The 17,351-nt window shown below is 36.7% G+C and overlaps 1 protein-coding gene across 3 annotated transcripts in view; it reads left to right on the forward strand.

Moving 5' to 3' along the window:
* Positions 1-17,351, forward strand: part of SENP7 (SUMO specific peptidase 7) — a 40,607-nt gene that overhangs the window by 8,268 nt on the left and 14,988 nt on the right. The window contains exons 2-12 of one of the 3 annotated variants that reach the window (XM_061366044.1): positions 1,978-2,175; positions 2,558-2,668; positions 3,688-3,885; positions 8,066-8,181; positions 8,958-9,127; positions 10,086-10,446; positions 11,020-11,177; positions 12,112-12,258; positions 13,733-13,766; positions 14,580-14,753; positions 16,796-17,058. In XM_061366044.1, coding sequence (XP_061222028.1) covers positions 1,978-2,175; positions 2,558-2,668; positions 3,688-3,885; positions 8,066-8,181; positions 8,958-9,127; positions 10,086-10,446; positions 11,020-11,177; positions 12,112-12,258; positions 13,733-13,766; positions 14,580-14,753; positions 16,796-17,058 — 1,930 coding nt within the window. The remainder of the gene's footprint in view (positions 1-1,977; positions 2,176-2,557; positions 2,669-3,687; positions 3,886-8,065; positions 8,182-8,957; positions 9,128-10,085; positions 10,447-11,019; positions 11,178-12,111; positions 12,259-13,732; positions 13,767-14,579; positions 14,754-16,795; positions 17,059-17,351) is intronic. The other 2 variants (XM_061366045.1, XM_061366046.1) reach the window with 2 other exon arrangements.

Here is a 17,351-nt window from a genome sequence, read left to right on the forward strand (position 1 = left end):
TTTTTTGGTTTGTTTTTGTGGGGTTTTGGGGTTTTTTGTTCGTTTTTTTTTTTTTTAGTAATCCCTCAGCTTTTTGTTTTTATTTTGAAGCAAAGTTTTATGTCTTTGCCACTTATTTTTTCTTTGGAAAACTTCTAAAAGAAGTCAAGGAGATTAGAGGAAACTGCCTTCACTTAAACTCAAGTTACTTAGCTTTGAATGGGAACCATTTAGATTTATTGTCCTTTGTCTAGACAGTGGTCTCCAAGGTGTGGTGTGCGCAAGACAATCCATTGGGATGCAGGAAGGAAATATATTTTGCACAATTAATGGGTAGTTTACTTAATCTTTATTGCATCCTTTTAAAAATTTCTATTTATTTCCTAATGTATATTATTAATACATCTATATAAAAATTTAACATACTGAAGCTATATGCTCAAAATATACTTAGTGATAGAGATGTATGATTAAAAAAAATGAAATTTGAAGACCACTGGTCTAGGATATGCATAGCAGAGCTCAAAGAGGAAGCAGCTAATTGCATGCGTGTTAAGGTATTAAGTGGTACAGAGATCTAGTAAGATTGACCAGCATTCATATCGTACATGCAGGTTGTCCAAGCTACGCATAGGAACCTTGCTGTCTTTTCAAGTTCAGTGAGGGGTTATGTGTCTTGTTAACATAGAAAGTGAACAGGAAAAGAAATCTCACCATGCAGCAACTAATGAAAGAGCAAAATAAATGATGATGTTAAACGTCTTCCACAAGTTCAGTGTGTTTCACTAGTAATGTGGTTCCAGATTTATTTTTATTTTTTTTTAGGTTTAGGTATATCCTGCTGTTCTCCAGCAGTTTTTATGCCATACTTACATTTGTTTACCACAAGGTACCACATAACCGTGTTGTTGAGCTGAATGCAGCATGTCTGTGGGACAAATGTAATTTCTGGCAAGTTGCTTGCACTGCTTTCAATCCACTGAAGAGTAACAGCAATTTGCTTAATAAATGTCGCTGTAGCATGCATATAAGAACTATGTGAGTAGTAAAAGGTTTTCTGTACCTATAAAGGAAGGATTCTTGCTCTGCAGTATGAACAATTTAGTTTGTAAAGCAAAGCATACAATCCAAAAAAGCAATTTTTTGCCTCAGTAATTTTTTAAAATCGTCAAATGAGCCTGAACTTCAGTGTCTGCTTAGGACCAGCCCTGCAAAAACAATTCCAGGTCTCATCTGAAAATAAAGTCAATCCTTACAAATTATCTATGATATATAATGCTTACCAATTTATAAGGAAACTTTCCAAATTACTGGTCATGCTGCACAATTAATTCTTTATGCAAAGACTTGAGTACCAGTCTAACAGTATCAGCAAAGTATGAATACTTGTTTGAAGAACTTCAATAGTGTAGTGAGTTTTTACTAACTTTGTAATTTATAATTGTATGCTGTTTCTTCACCAAAATTCAATAAAAATTAGTTGGAGCTTCAGAACTAAGAGGATGTATTAGCTTCTTGATTCTTCCACAAGAAGAACATAAGCTAATTTGTGATATGGGAACCAATATTTATCATGATTACCAAATATGATGCTACAATATGAGTCCTTGTTTCCATATCCTGCAAATGCTCAAGTGTACACTTTCAGGACAGTTTGTAATACCATAGTGACACCATTTTTAACATTTTGCAATAAAAAGATGCACCAAGATTTCCATGTGTCTGCACTGAACATTTACCTCTTCAGAATCACATATGGATGTGTTAGTCATTGATGCCACAAGAAAAAAACCTTGGAAGGCTGTCCTGATCAAGAGATGTTTGTGTTTCCTCTTCTCCAAAGAGAACCATTTTGTAAATTGTCAGAGAAGTGAACATAATTCTGGTGAAGATACAAGGTCTGATACAGAGACAGTAAACTTGTAGAAAAATGTTGTTGAATCCGTGTGACTTTAGCAGTTCTCAGCACCCTATTATTAATTTATTATTAAATGGCAGGCAACCCAAAGTTATCTTGACGAATGTCCTGAGGACAAAAATAGGACGAAAATACACAAAGATGCAGCCTAAAACTGGTGCTAATTTTTCTGATGCTGGCAAGCTGCTGTCAGATCAACCAGCCTCATCATCTGCTGCTAGCATAAAGATTTGGCAAATTTTAAACCCTACTCTCCAAAGCCTTTTTCTGTCTAGAAGGTATGTTGTCTTTACCTTGTGTCAATAAAAATAATTTTCCTTGCAGTTGTTTTTTCATGAGAAAGTGTTCTTTGTACCACAGATGTCTTGTTCATGAACCATATTTTCATTCTCATGTCATCTGACTTGATTCAATTCCCTCGGACTGGTTCCTTTTGATAATCATTGAGAGAGATGGTGCCAGGCATGCTGTAGTGTGCCCTGTTATAGAAAGGCTTCTAGGTGGTCATGTACTAACAAGACCAATTAATTCTGATTTAGCCATTAAGTTCTCAAATTATTATTATTATTTTTTTTATCTTGTGAAAAGGATACACTTGTGTTAAATTGTCTTTTTTCTCAGAGAAGTTATCAAAGTGTATTTTTACTGTTACTGTTTCAGACTCCATGTAAATAGTAAAACTGACATAAATGGTCAGAAAAAAAGCATATCGAGTTCAGTACTCTCCTTCTCCCCTCCACACAGTGGCCAAATTGCAGATACCAGGCAAAAGTATGGCTACCGTGAGTGAGTTTTCTCTCTGAGCTCCTAATGGTAGCAGTTTAGGGACTTCCTTTATTGGAGGTTACATCCAGGCTACACTAGTGTTCTATATTAGACCTTTCTTCTCAATCATTATCCTTATTGGTTATCATGTGTGTGCCTCTGCAACATCTTGTCTGTAAGATTTTTTCCTGATTTAAAGCAAATTTACATCTCAGTGCAAGAGGAGATCTGAATGCTCTCCAGACATCACACAGTCTGTGCTGGAGTGTGTTTTGTGTGTGAATATACAAGACAGAAGAATTACAGAGTCAATACCCAAACAACAGTTTTGTTTACAACAGATTCAAAAAAGGCTGTGATGTTACATCCTTATGCAGAATGTGTAAATCAAGAGCTGTACAACAAGCTGGCTGCAGCGGCATTATGTAAAATAAGTTGTGCTGCTATTATATATGTGTGCTAAAGTGAGCAGTTGCATCTTCATATTTCTGGTTAACTTATTGTTGATGCTTGTCTTCTTTAACCCTTGCTTGTTTTTCTGAGCCTTGCTATTGCTATACTGTAGAATGCCATCTGAAAGTTGAAGAGGTGAACAAAATCTAATGCTACCTTTTTGTGTAAGTGCTTGAGAAAATTCAGTGTATTTTACTGGAGGCTTCTTGTTCAGAGGAAAATCAAGACTGTTTTCTCCATAGTTCTAATAAATGCGTATAGATAAGTATGCGTGAAAGCTAGAGATAAACATTTCTCAGTTTTTAAACAATACTTAAATTATGCGTTAGAGACTATGTGCAGTATGAATTGTACCTGGCTAAGGTGAAATTATATGGCTAGTTTTTCTTACCCTAGTCTCTTGTTGCCTTTTTTTTTTTCTGTGTGTTTATCTGCTTACGTTGGATTTAAGTTCCTTGGTAGAATTTTGTTTTGTCTCTAAGGGACTGCAAATAATTATGTTTGATGATTACGAAGTTTCTTTCTCTAGATTGCAGTGCAGTATTTATGATTTACTGTTATATATGTGGCAGGCAACCGAAAGTTATCTTGACGAATGTCCTGAGGACGGAAGTTGGAAGAAAATACATTGACAGCCATGTAATAATTGATGCAAATTTATCTGCTGCTGATAAATTACAGTCGGGTCAACTACCCTCATCATCTGTTGCCAGCCTACAGACATGTCAGATATTAAATTCTCCTCATGAAAGTTCTTTTCTATCTGAAAGGTATGTTACTGCTGATTTTGCCAGTTTTCCTGAAATGACATAAATTCACAATGGAAAATAATTTCTCTGAAACAAGTTTTGTTATATTCTTGGCTTGAATCAGGAGATCAATTTCCTAAGTGCAAACTAACAACTAACATGCTGCTCCAATGAGCAGTTTTAACATTCCATTTGTTCTGATTTGCTGTACTTGATGTTAATAGTCTGCTTCTCTTGTAATGAATTTCTGTTTACAATAGATCAGTATTTTGATCCATGGAGATGGCCAAGTAATTCAAATGCATTTAAGTTGGGTTTGTGTCCAGAACCAAAATCTTGCTTTCCTGTTGCTGTTAATATGTTCCAGCATGATTTCAAATAGCTTCTTTTGCAAAATTTTTACATATTCCTCTCTGTGATAGTTCATTTATTTTCACACAGATCCACCAGAGGTCTCAGTCTCAGAGTGCCATTGTTTAAGGGCTGTGTGTCCTTTTATTGTGTAACATCTACTTTTCCTCTTTTCTTCCTACGTTTAAGTTGATTGAGCATCAGAGTAAGGCTTGGCATATAAAAGTAGCAGAAATAAGATATTAGAATTGTATAATGCTTATTTCAGTCTAAGATGGCAGTTGAATACAGAGTAAGCTCTTGTCTTTTATAGCTCTTTGCTCAACAGCAAGGTATCCACAGGAAGAAATAGCAAGAAATTTGAGGGAAGAAAATAGGAAGAGGAAGGAAAGGAAGAATTATTTGTGAGGGTAGCAATAATCAACAGATGCTGGGTTAAATAAATCTTAAAAATTCTTGAGAAAAGCAAATCATATTCTTCATTCTGATACAAGAACATTTTAGAGGACCTAAATTAGTGAGAATTCCTTTCTTTTTCTCCTTTTTTTCTTTTCTTTTTTCCTATTGGGATCCCCGTTGCTGCTTAAATTAATGTGACAAAGCTGCAATTTAAATGAGGGATTTAGAACAGTTCAGTAGACTCTCATTTTAGAAGTTTTATATTTGTTGCTAATAAATATTTATAACTTTGGGCTGACTAAAGTGGGAGGAATTTGTTTGAATTGTTGTGGGTTTTGATGTTTTTGTTTGTTTGGTTATTTGGTTGGTTGGTTGATTTGTTTTTTCTTTTTTTTTCTTTGTTTTACTACAAAGTCTTTAAGATATATAATGTTAATAACCAATTTTTCCACTTAATGGTGTTCTGGATGATGGGAGGTAATGCATTGTTCAAGAGGAAAGCATGAACTCATGTATGTAGCCCCCTAAATCTGAGGAAATGTTGCATATGTTTTCAAGCTCATGTCTGAAGGTTGGCTGTTGAGTTTTATGTTAAGCACAAGAATGGTTTGAACTAGTCAATTAGTCAAATTTTTTTAGTAGTTGGTGTAATTCCAACTTGCTTTAGATTTGGAGTAATTTTTTGTTTGAAGGATTAATACCTTGTTCCTGTGCTTTTCTAGTATATAAAGTAAGAAGTTTGTCATTAGCAGGATTTTCCACCCATCCCCAGTGACCAGCACGTTACTGCAAGTTGTAATAGATACCATATAGGAAATGGTGAATTTAGGAATTGTTTCAACAAAGACATGACTTAATCTTCGTCACCTGTCTGTAACTAAGGTCTTGGCACTGATTCTTTTGGTATCTCTTCTTTCAGAGGAGAGTAAAAGCTTCCCCTTATATGCATTAGACATATGTATGCGCATGGTCATACAGAGATTCTTCTGTATTGTCAGAGTAGCTAGAATGCATGCTCTGTTTTACTGAAAATTGTGCCAGTTTTGTATTATGGAATTTAAGATTAAAGAATTGTGTGTGATCAGAACAGGGTGGTAATAATTTAATCTTTCTCTGTCCAGTAGAACTTACTGCAAATTCCCTGTTTCCTTTTTTTTGCTTTTGGTATTACAGAATTGGTGGATTTTGCATTGCTCATTCATTGCAACTGAGTGTAAAATGCATTTAAGTCACCACTGACTTACCAATATAACTAATGAATTTGAAGCGGGTTTTAAATGTTAAGAAATTTGAGGGTTTAAAGTGTTGTTTCTTATGGCTGTTAAGAACACTTTAGTAAATAGTGATATAGATTCTAAGGTTACGCATATATCTGTTAAGTGCATTTTAAACTGAGTTATCAGCAAAGATTAGAAGTGAAAATAAAATGTGCAGAATTTGTGTATAAAGTAAATATATTCATGGAAGTCTATTAGCTGAAACATTCTTATTGAAATGTTTGCTGTTGATGAAATGCCTGAATTGTGATGTTGCTGTAAAACAAATGCTAAAAAGCACATAATGGTTTTGTATGTCCTTTTAAGGTAGTCAAATCTAGGTAGCTGTTATGCGTACAAATATGTAAGTTGAGAGAGAAATGTGGGTTCCAAAATCCAGTTTTCTGTAGTGAGGTTATTTCAGAACTAGAGCTGCCTGATCTATGGAAGACTATGACTTGCTCAACATACAGAATGAATAATAACACTTACCAAATACTTGTTCTACATATTGGCCAATTAATGATTCTTCGGTTAACGATTCTTTGGTAATTTCTCCATAATTTTTATATACTGTTCACTGCTATGGTGTCAGAACACTGTATTTGATTGGACTTGGAATTTATTTGCCTTTCCAGTATTCCCAAAGAGTACCGGTATTCTAATCTACAGGTATGGCACTGAAGAACAGGCACCTATTCAGAAAGTGTCCAACAGTTTTGGCTGTCTAGATTGAGATGTCAAGAGTGTTCTTTCCCGTAGTCAGTGATGTTCTTCGTGAGTCCAAGCTCAGCTGTCAGTGATTTCAGTCATCATGATGATTGGTTTATCTTTTTGCAAATTAGAGACTGCAGCATTCTGAGTTAGGCAGATTATAAAACAAAACAATGAACACAAAATCTCTTTGGATTAAGTGAGGTGACAAAAGGAGGAATGAAACAGATTTTCCAGAGCAACATTAAATTGCTTTATCTGTGAGATCTTCTTTATTTTTTTTTTCATTTTTCAAGTCTCACAGAAAATGAAGTGGAGGTCACAAGGGTTAGTTTCTTTTATCTTGAAACCCTGATAAATTTTCAGAAATCTTGCATACTGAATGTAATGAAGTTCATGTGAGAAAGTATCACATAAGCATACAGCTAAATGTTACCCTAATGCATACACTAGAAACCAAAATCCAGTTACATAGATTTTTGTCAGCTCTAACTAGCCTCCAGAAAAATTAAGAGTATGTTTACAAGATCAGACCTCAAATGTGAGGATGTCATACTATTGAGTTGATCATTACCTCCTGAATGTCATAGAACGGTTTGGGTTGAAAGGGACCTTAAAGCTCATCTAGTTCCAACCTCTCTGCCACAGGCAGCGACACCTTCTACTGGACCAGGTTGTTCAAAGCTCCATCCAGTTAATATTCTTTACAAGTATATTCTCTTAATCAAAAAAAACCACCCCGACCAACCAAACAAAAAAACCAACACAAAAGCCAACCCAAAAAACCAAACAAAAACCCAACAAAACAAAAACAACCCCCCAGAAGCCCCAAACTAATAAAATTAACTCCAACCCCCCTCAACTGATTATTTTGTTATGTAACCTTCTTAGAATAAAACTACAAACTCAACTAAACACCTGTAGTTTGCCTAGTTTCTGGTACTGTAACCATTTTCTGTTTCTTCCTCATTCATGTCCTGTCCCCTCTCACCTCCTTCAAAGTTGCTGTTTCAGGCCCTTGTGATCAGGAATTTCTATGTAAAATATTTTCTCATTGCAGGAACCTACTCAGTGGATTCTATAAGCCATTCTAAATCTAAGTTAAAAATGTTCTACATTGCCTCATTCCCATTGTATTAATGACAAAGCCAAAGATACACTCAACTGACATTGTTCTCTTTTTTCCTTGTTATGTTTTCTTGCTGCAGTCATGCTTTACAAAATAATATTTCAGTGTCTGATGTCAGGCATGTCAGATTTTCATACGTTACATCTTTCTAGAAGCATCTTTTTCATTCATAATGTTAGAGTATCTGTATTTCTGCAACTGGAACTGAATTGGCTTGTACTTCATTTGCCACACTCCACATGGTTACAAGAAAGGCAGAAGTCTGTGGTCTAACCAACGGTTGTTTCTGTTGGGATTTTTATTCAGTATTCTTTCAAAATTAAAGATAAGTCATAGTTAATACTCTTTACAGATCTGAACATTGCCTGAGGAAGACAGATGATGATCTCTGTAAATTGACCAAGGCTTCTAAAGAACTAGAAAAAAATAATGTCCTCAATTCTAGAAGACAGGAACTGCAGAAGAAAGGTTTGTAGTTAGTAATAATCTGTGATTTAAATATCAATTCTGGAGAGTGTTAGAAATATTTTTTTGTGTGTGTCGAGTATTATGAGGAGAGCACAGAAATAAAATAGCTGTTGTATGCAGTATATGCGTTTTCTCAAAATGCATGGAGTTTGTTCATAGATATGGTAAAATATATTGAATAGCTGATTTTAAATAGGAATAAAGCTATGGTGAATAAGATCTGTGGAAGAAAAAGGAAACTTAGGGCAGCCTCAGTGCACCATTATAATCCGGATTTTATAGGTCTTTTATATTCAAGAATGTAATACATTAAGAATGCTCAAATGGTTTGTAAACCTTTTTTAAATGTTTACGCTATATGACAGTGTATTACTGCTGAAAAATGGTAAACTCTAGGCTGAGTCTCCAGGGAGAGTTTTCTGTTGTTTTTTTTTTATGCTGGTTAGTAATACTTGCAGATTTAGAACAGGAAATGGAGAATATTGCATCCAGCAGAAGATAAAGACTGTTAAGTATGGGGTGGTAATTTTTACTCAAAAGGGAGCTAGGAGTTTGGTTATACCCTTACCTTAACTAATGGTGCAATAATAATCTTTCCTGAATTATTTTAGGGAATATATTTTGGCAGCCATGCACAATTAAAAAAAGGAAGTAATTGTTGTGGAAGGTATCTGCTTCCATGCATTTTATTTAAGACATAACATTTATGAAGAAATGGTAAGGATTTTAAGGGTAACCCATTAAAATACTTTTTTTTTTTTTTTTTCCTGACACAGAAAACAAGAGCTATGATGAATTGAAAAAGAGGAGCAGAAATATGAACAGCACCACTCTTAGTCAGAAGCAGGCGGGTTCTTTTGATTCTGAGAAAAGGAAAAGAAGATCTAGTGGCCATATTTCTGATGATTGTAATGCACACATTCCAGAAAAATCACTTCTGCTATCTGTAAGTTGCATATGTGTGTTTGTGTACACACAAGCACACACAATTCAGTAGAAACAGTAGCAACATCTGAAATAAAATAATTGTACTAATAACTAGGGTATCCAGGGATGCTGTCATAGCTGCTGAGGGGAAGTAGCTCAGTGGTGCATCAAGAAGAGCAATTATATGTAACTCTTTTTGTCCACAACATCAGAATAAGCTTGTTGTAAGAGAGAGGTTGCGAGAGATGAGTGTTTTCTTTAGACAAGGAGCATGGAGTAAAAAAATCTTGGAAACAAGGCATCTAGCTACTTAAGTGAATCTTCTTTCACAGATGGCGTAGAACTTCTTAGGGACTTTGATAAAAAAATTACAAAGTATACCTGGGGTTATGGAAATCTTGCAGATGTCATCTTTGTCCCACCTTCTCATTCTGTTGTATTCTTCCCTAAAGTTTTATTCTTATCTGTCATTAAGATTTAAAAGGAAGGAGGGGAAAAAAAAAAAAAAAAGAAATGACCGAGGGAATCAATCAGACCAGTACAAACTGTGATTTATATTCAAGCATTTGAATATAATAAAGGCATCTCTAACCTTCTGATTTAAATCCCATTAAAAACAGACAGTTGCTGAGTCCTGTTTACCCAGCTGACAAAGCCACACATTTGCAAGGTAATGAGCATCACTCGTGCTTGGTCTTCCAGTGTCAAGACAGTGAGAGCTGCTCAAAAATCACAAATAGTTTCTTGGTTAGTTTGAAAGAGGGTCATAGTAGACTTCTAAAAGGTTGGCCCTCATGCCTTATGTAACAGCCTTTGGAATACGGGGAGAAATTACTGACTTGAGCTCTGAATGCAGTTACATTAAGCTATAATTATTTTGTCTAGCACATATCTAAATCTCAGTGGTCACTAATCTGAACCATCATAGAAATGTCAAGAAATAAACATATATCCTGTCTCTGACACCTGTTTTCTAGAAAGAGCAACAATCAAGTTCAACTCAGCCTCCTGGCGTCAGCACACTCTGTGAGGATGGACAAGATTGCAGATCTGATGCAATTCTGGTGCCAGATGGTATTCCCCAGCCATTAGAGAGAGACTATAAAGATGCTTCCACCCACAACCACTTAAGACCTGCTCACAGCTGCCTGGAGGAACCTGGCTCAGAGTCTCTGTCCAGAAACTTGTCAGAGAAACAGCTGTCTGACATCAGTGGGAATGTGGCTTCACCACAAGTTAGTACCATCAGAAAATTAAAGATGGACACATCACAGTACCTCAGCAAGCTGCGGAACAGACTCTACAGGGGTAATCGGCAACTTGTTTCAGTTGATCCAAGTATGTACTGTATCTGTGCTGCTGAAAATTACTACTGGTACACTTAGGTACCAGGAGAACTCATGTATGACTGACTAGTTGAAACATGAGAAACAAAAGAGTGAAGACGGAGTTCATATTGTTTAGAATGCATTGTGCAGGTTAGAGAGCAGTGCTTAGTGCCAATGTCCTCTACTGAAGTGTAGAGGGTTGTGTACTTGTGAAACAGGATAGACGTCAGGATTTTCAAACTCCAGTCCTTATTTTGCAGCTGATTTTGTGGCTATGGAAAATTAAGCTTGTAATTTTTAATGTTGCTTAAAATGGGGAAGAATACTCTTTCTTCTTTGAAACAGCTGTGTTGTGACCTCTTTCTTTTAATAGTTGAATAATTTGGAGGATCTTGGGTAAAGAGTGTTAATGAAGATACAAAGCAGTACTTGTGTTTGCTTTCAAGCTCACAGACTAGTTTGAGCAATCTATTCTGATATTACATACAAGAGAGAATTTTTTGTTCATCTGAAATCTATAGTGAATGAAGTATTCTGAAGTCTGCATTGTGAAGTATGTGCATATTTCTTTTTTCCTCTTTAGTTGTCCTTTCCAGTGATGATGAAGATAGACCTTCTGAACCAAAATGCACTGAGGTGCTTCAGGATAATATCACTGATAGTAAAAAAACAGACCAACAGTCTGACTTCAATTTCTCAGCAAAGCAGTTGGAAGAAAAGATGGAAAGTCACACAGAGCAGGTACTCCAGTTTTGGCCTATATGTTGTTATGCCAACCCTTTATTTCTTCAGTGTTTATTTTTTTCTTGCGTGTTAGGACAAAAGTGAAATGCTTAGAGCAGATACGATTAGTCCCAGCAACAAACAGTAGCTGCAGTAATTCACAGATAGAATTCTGGACAGTCTTCAGAGAAGATCTCTGGATCTGAAGCTTAAGTGCTTTTGCAACATACAGTGTATTTCATAGTTTGAAAATAAACATTTGGGAATGTTTAATACTACAAACAGGAAGGATCAAATACTAACCTGAGCTAGAGGTAGACATGATGAAGGTATGTCTGTTAAAGGGGGTTTTGGTTTTGTTTTTCACACAATGTTTTATATTGATCAAGTTCAAGTCTGCAGTTTCTTCTTGTCTTTCAGTCCTCTGCTCTAATTCAGTGCATGGAGTTCAAGGATTTTTGTTGACAGCAGACAGAGATAGGGTAAAGTTCCCATTCCTGTGTGGCTAGCACTGAATCTAAAACTAGCTGTAAATGTTGTTGCCCCATTTTGGCTTTGGCTTGCCTTCCGTAATCCTGAAACAAGCCAGAAGAGCCATTGCTGCCTCTTCATACAGATGCATCATTTTGATCATAAACACTGAATTGGATCCTGTACCTTTGATATCAAAAGAGGGTATTTTTTGTTGCTGTGTTTTGAGGTTTTACTTGGCTCTAGATTAGTAAAGAGCACAGGCTATATCTTGCAATGGGAAATTTAGAGGTGAAGCAAGATACTGTTAGGCCCTTAAGGGTATTGTAATAATATTTACAGCTTTTTAATATGGGATTTTTATATGTAAATTGGCTTTGGGAGTACACGCAAAGAAAATTCCTGAGGTTCAAGAGGGAAGTATCTCATTTGAAGCCCTTTACTAAATACATATATTTTCTTATTTCTCCCCCCCCCCCAGTTTATAACAGAGTCAATTGAAGATAAATGTCCTATCAGTTTACCTTCTGGAAGCACACCTAGAAAACAGACAAACCCAGCGTTGGCAGTGAAATTTGATAGTCTTTACATCGGGAAATTTAACTGGCTATCAACAGGTCCTGCTAGGGTGAGTTGTTTTGTTACAGCGAAATTTTGAGAATATTTAAAAATTAAAATTCTACTTAAGCAAAGCTAGTGGTACTTAGTGTGGAAGCACTGAGTTTTGCTTTGGCTAAACAACGGAGTATGTACTCCATTACCTTGTATGTTTGGATTGCTGTCAGTTGAAAAGCTAACTGGGGTTATGTGTGGGTCCAGTTTTCAGAGATAAAGGTTCTGTGAAAATGCTGTACTGGAACAGAAATTATACTGATGAAGCTTTTAGTGAATCTTAATGGAAAATAATGGCCATGTTAGAATTAATGTCAGTTGAAATAATCACCAATTACTTTTCTCAGAAATAGTACAGATACTTGAATAAAGTAGTCCATAGTGATCAGAGTTCAAATATATACTACGTGCTGACCTTGCTCTGGTTATAATAACCAGAAAAATGCTTATTTTGTATTTTTAAAGACCTACAAAACTAATACTAAAAGCATTAGTACATAGGCAATGTGCTACTCACAAGGTGTAGAAATATACTTCAAATAAGGTACCAGCTGCAGGACTTCCAACAGGTCTTTGATGAGACTCATTCTGTATATTGCAATAGAAAAAGACATGTTTGAACATGTCTGCTTTTTTTTTTTCTTACAGTAACACATTTTGAAATCTTGGATTGTAATAATAGTTTTAGCTTTGCACTAAACAGCAGTTTTGTGCAGTAGTTCTCATCCAGCAGTGAGAACATTTCAACATTTCATGGAAATTTCCGGAATTGATATGCCAGAATAATTGGAGTGATGAGTTGAAATATTTTTAGAGTCAATGCTTTTAGGTAGAAAGTGAAAATTTTCCATGGGAAAAAAAAACTTTGTGCGTACTGTGGTAACGTAAAAAAACCCTCTCAATGTGTATGACAACATTCTGTCAAAGTGAAAAGCATTCTTTATTTAGCCAAGTCTTTTTAACATAGCAGTGGTGTAAACAGACTCTTCAAAGGCCTTTAATTCAAAGGTTAATCTAAATAGCAAAATATACCCCAGTGTTGGATTGTTTGTATAGTGTCCTTGATTCAAATAGTGTAGGTAGTGGTCTTGATCATGGGGTGCTTAACCTCCTTTTGTCCTAAGTGTTCATGATTTTTTTTCTTCTTAAGCCTGTAGGCTTCACAACTTTCTGCTTATTTCTCAGTGCTCAGCACCTCTGGAAGTTACTTGGCTGTCATTTAGATTCTGCAATATGTGTTGCAGTAGGAGTGTCAAATAGGCAATATTAATTCTCGTACTAGACATATTGAGCTTGTTAGTATTACCTAACGGCTGGACTTTATGATCTTAAGGGTCTTTTCCAACCTAAATGATTCTGCAATGTTATTTTCAGTTTATTTGGCTATCAGTAAGGAAAGATATGCAGATAATTAACAATTCTACTTTGTTTTAATAAATTTGTAGAAAGCAAACTAATTTTTTTTAATTTTTTTTTTAATCTTATTTCAGTTTACAATCAAGTATATTGTGATCCCATTTCAGGGTAAGAGAATTTTCTTCTTTAGCCTTCTCTTAACTCTATATCATTAAAGTATTGCATTAAAATACTTTGTATTTACTTATGAGTAATTTATAATCTTATTTGCTTCACAAAGACAGTTTTTAAAATTTCATTTTTCAGTAAATAAAAATATTATTGTCTATACTGTAAACATTAATAGCTTAGCAGCTTCTTACACTTTTAAGGTGAATTTGTAGTTTTAATGGCCTTTCCTCCCACATCCCTGCATATATTAAGTGTTGAACTATAGTAAATATCACTATATTTACTATGTTTTTGAGGTGAAACCTCAGTCTTTTCAGATTAGGATTTTAGACCCTTAGGTTTATTAAACAATAATGTAAATTGAGTAAAGCTAAGACGGATATAACTGTAGATTTTCATTCAGTCAATTTTCCAAAGATGATGTGTGGTTTCTCTATCCCATAGAAGAAGGTTCTGAGAAGGTGAGAAGTTCTGAATTGGATTGACTAATAGGAAGTCATGATTTGCAATAATTTTCCTGTATTTGTAGGCGTTAACTGTGATTATCCTGAGCAAAAAACCCCATATGTTTTATTCCATGAAGAATAGCATTTAGATGTTTAGCTTTGGGTGTTGCAATTTTGTAACTTCATCTTACATAGTTTGATATAGCCTATCTAAGTATTAGATTCTCACAATTTATGTAATGCCAAGAATAAAATCTACAAGTACTGTTTTAATACATACGTCTTAGTGTGTAATTACTATAACATGTATGACTTTATCTATGACAATGAAAGATATGGATATTTAAAACTTTATTTTCTACAGTGGCTCTTAATAAGAATATTAACCTGACAGTAGATACTCTGGATCTGAGAAGGTTTGGTATGTGGAGAAGTGACAGTGGCTGTTCTTCAACAACGATAATTTTCCTTTGGTTGTCTGTGGATTTTGTAGAAAAGATTGAAACCCAATTAGGAAAGTTAGTCATGAGCAAGCCATGTAAGTAATCTTTTTCCTTAAATGCAATAAAAAGGTTGAATATATGGCATACCAATAAAGCAGTTATTTTACGGCTGTGTTTCCGAATGCTGAGGAAAGCTTGTAAGCTTTTCTAAAATGCCTTGTTGTACTTGGGGAAATAAAAACCCCACAATGTGATTCACAATCTCTTCTATTTAACAAAAAGACCTTGTAACACGGTTCAATTGTAATCTGTGCGAGGAGGCCCTCTGAAACTGGGCTTGTGTATAAAGTATTTCCCCCTTTAAAATAAATTCTCGAGAAAAGTACCTGCTGGTTGAAAGGATTGGCAGATAAAGGTTGATTTGATCTTTGACAAGACTGCATACAGATTGGGCAGAGAAGTGATTCAGAGCAACCCTGCAGAGAAGAACTTAAGAGTGTTGATCAATGAGAAACTTAACATGAGCCGTCAGTGAGTGCTCGCAGCCCAAAAGGCCAACCATCTGTTGAGCTGCATCAACAGGAGTGGACCAGTAGGTTGAAGGAGGTGATCCTGCCCCTCTACTCTGCTCTCATGAGACCCCACTTGGAGCACTGTGTGCAGTTCTGGTGTCCCCAATATAAGAAGGACATGGAGCTCTTGTGCAAGTCCAGAGGAGGGCCATGAGGACCATCAGGGGGCTGGAGCACCTCCTGTGTGAAGACAGGCTGAGCAAGTCGTGTCTCTTCAGCCTGGAGAAGGGAATGCTGCATGGAGACTTCATAGCAGCCTTCCAGTATCTGAAGGGGTCTACAAGGATGCCAGAGAGCGACTCTTCATCAGGGACTGCAGTGACAGGACAAGGGCTAATGGGTTTAAATTTAAACAGGGGAGATTTAGGCTAGATACAAGGAGGAAATTCTTTACTGTGAGACTGGTGAGGCACTGAACAGGCTGCCCAAAGAAGTGGTGAATGCTCTGTCACTAGCTGTGTTCAAGGCCAGGTTGAACAGGGCCTTGGGTGTCATGGTCTAGGCATCCCTGCCCATGGCAGAGGGGATGGATAGGGTTGGAACCTTTCCAACCCTAACCATTTTGTAATTCTTGATTGCATTATTGAAATTTGCTATTAAAAGACACTTTGTCTGCTCAGTTGCTGGCCCTGGATCCCAGTCTTCCCATTGCTGGCACCTGGACATACAAGCCACTGCCAGTTGCTTGTACAAGCTGTCATGCACACACAGGCACATAGCTGGCCAGGGCTCCCCTGGTCCCAGTAGCTGACCCCCCCTGTGCTCTCATCCTTAGAGGTACATGGTGAGTCCCACAGTGAGAGCTGTCCCTTAGGAACTTGCTCACCCTCCTGCCTCCCAAGGCACTTCAGCTATTCATTTAGTTCAGCTTGATCCACTAGCAGCTGTGCTCGCTTGCAGTTCAGTTGCTGTGTTCAGAGACACCCACACATCCTCAAATAGAGAGTTCACCCAGGAGAGGGTTAGAAAGAAATTAAATGAGAAGATGGGATAGACTGCTGATCAATGTGCAGGGCATGTCAGACAAGTGTAATGACTAGCAAAGTATTTATATGCGACTGGTCCTTTTTATGCCTTTAGCCCTCTTATTTTCCCATACTTGTTCCTCTACAAATCATCTGAATGCCTGCCTTTGGTTTTTCCCTTAAATATCCCATAAGAAGTCCTGGCCAATCTCAAAATGCTCTTCCCTGGTCTTGCATCATGTGTGCCGTACACCTCAGCACAATCTCTCCTTAGTCTAAAAGGTGATCTGGTGTTGACTTGTCTTGATGGGTTTCAGGTCTGGACCCTGAGCCTCAGGGTCTCTGGGGACAGCCCTAGGAAGGGCCCAGACTGGGTGTCCCTTTCTCCCAGTCCTTAATTTGGGTTCTTACCGGCCATTGTGCTCCTGTGCTCCACTGGGCTTATGGAGGTGGGCCTTTGGTTGGCTGATGGCCTCAGAGGAAGCTGGCAGCATATTACTTTGGCTTCTGCTCCTGCCATTGTCTCTCAGTGCTCCTTTGTGGGTCTGCAAACAAGTTTTTATCATCCAACCTAATAGTTAATACGCATTCCCTCTCCAGCTAAATCTAGCGAATTCGTATTTCTTGAACTGTCCCAACCACTCGCAGAATGGGAAGAAGACAGACTGACTGAAGTGATTACAGGTGTGAGCAAGAAGAACAGAGCACCAGATCTCCTTGAGTTTTTGTCTTTGAAGGAAGCACTATCCTTGTTTAAGGACCTTTCTCCTGAAGAGAGCTCTTTTATAAATTACAGTAAGGATCTACTAAAGCAATGTATACCAAAACAGAATATCTCAGATGCTTATGAGCCTGCAGTTCAGGTTAGTTGTTTGATTCATCACCACCTGTTGGCATTCACACATTTTAGTAAATTTTAGATACACCTTCTTCCCATAGCTAAAAAAAAAAAAAAGAAATCAATCATGTTTGTTATTTCTCTCATGTTATTTGTCTCATTATTGCACAGTGGGGCAAGGTTTGCAGTAAACTAGATTGTGTCCACAAAGGGATAGTGTATAGACCTCGTCAGTAAGTGGCAAATAGTGAAGGTTTAGGTCAGCTCATGGTTGATTATGCCTAGAACCAGGCAGGGATTTTCTGCCCTTGTGGTGTC

This window comes from Neopsephotus bourkii, unplaced genomic scaffold (assembly GCF_033783945.1).
Source record: "Neopsephotus bourkii isolate Nb327-2 ecotype Australia unplaced genomic scaffold, CSIRO-AGI_Nbou_v1 NB_1293, whole genome shotgun sequence".
Lineage (NCBI taxonomy): Eukaryota > Metazoa > Chordata > Aves > Psittaciformes > Psittacidae > Neopsephotus > Neopsephotus bourkii.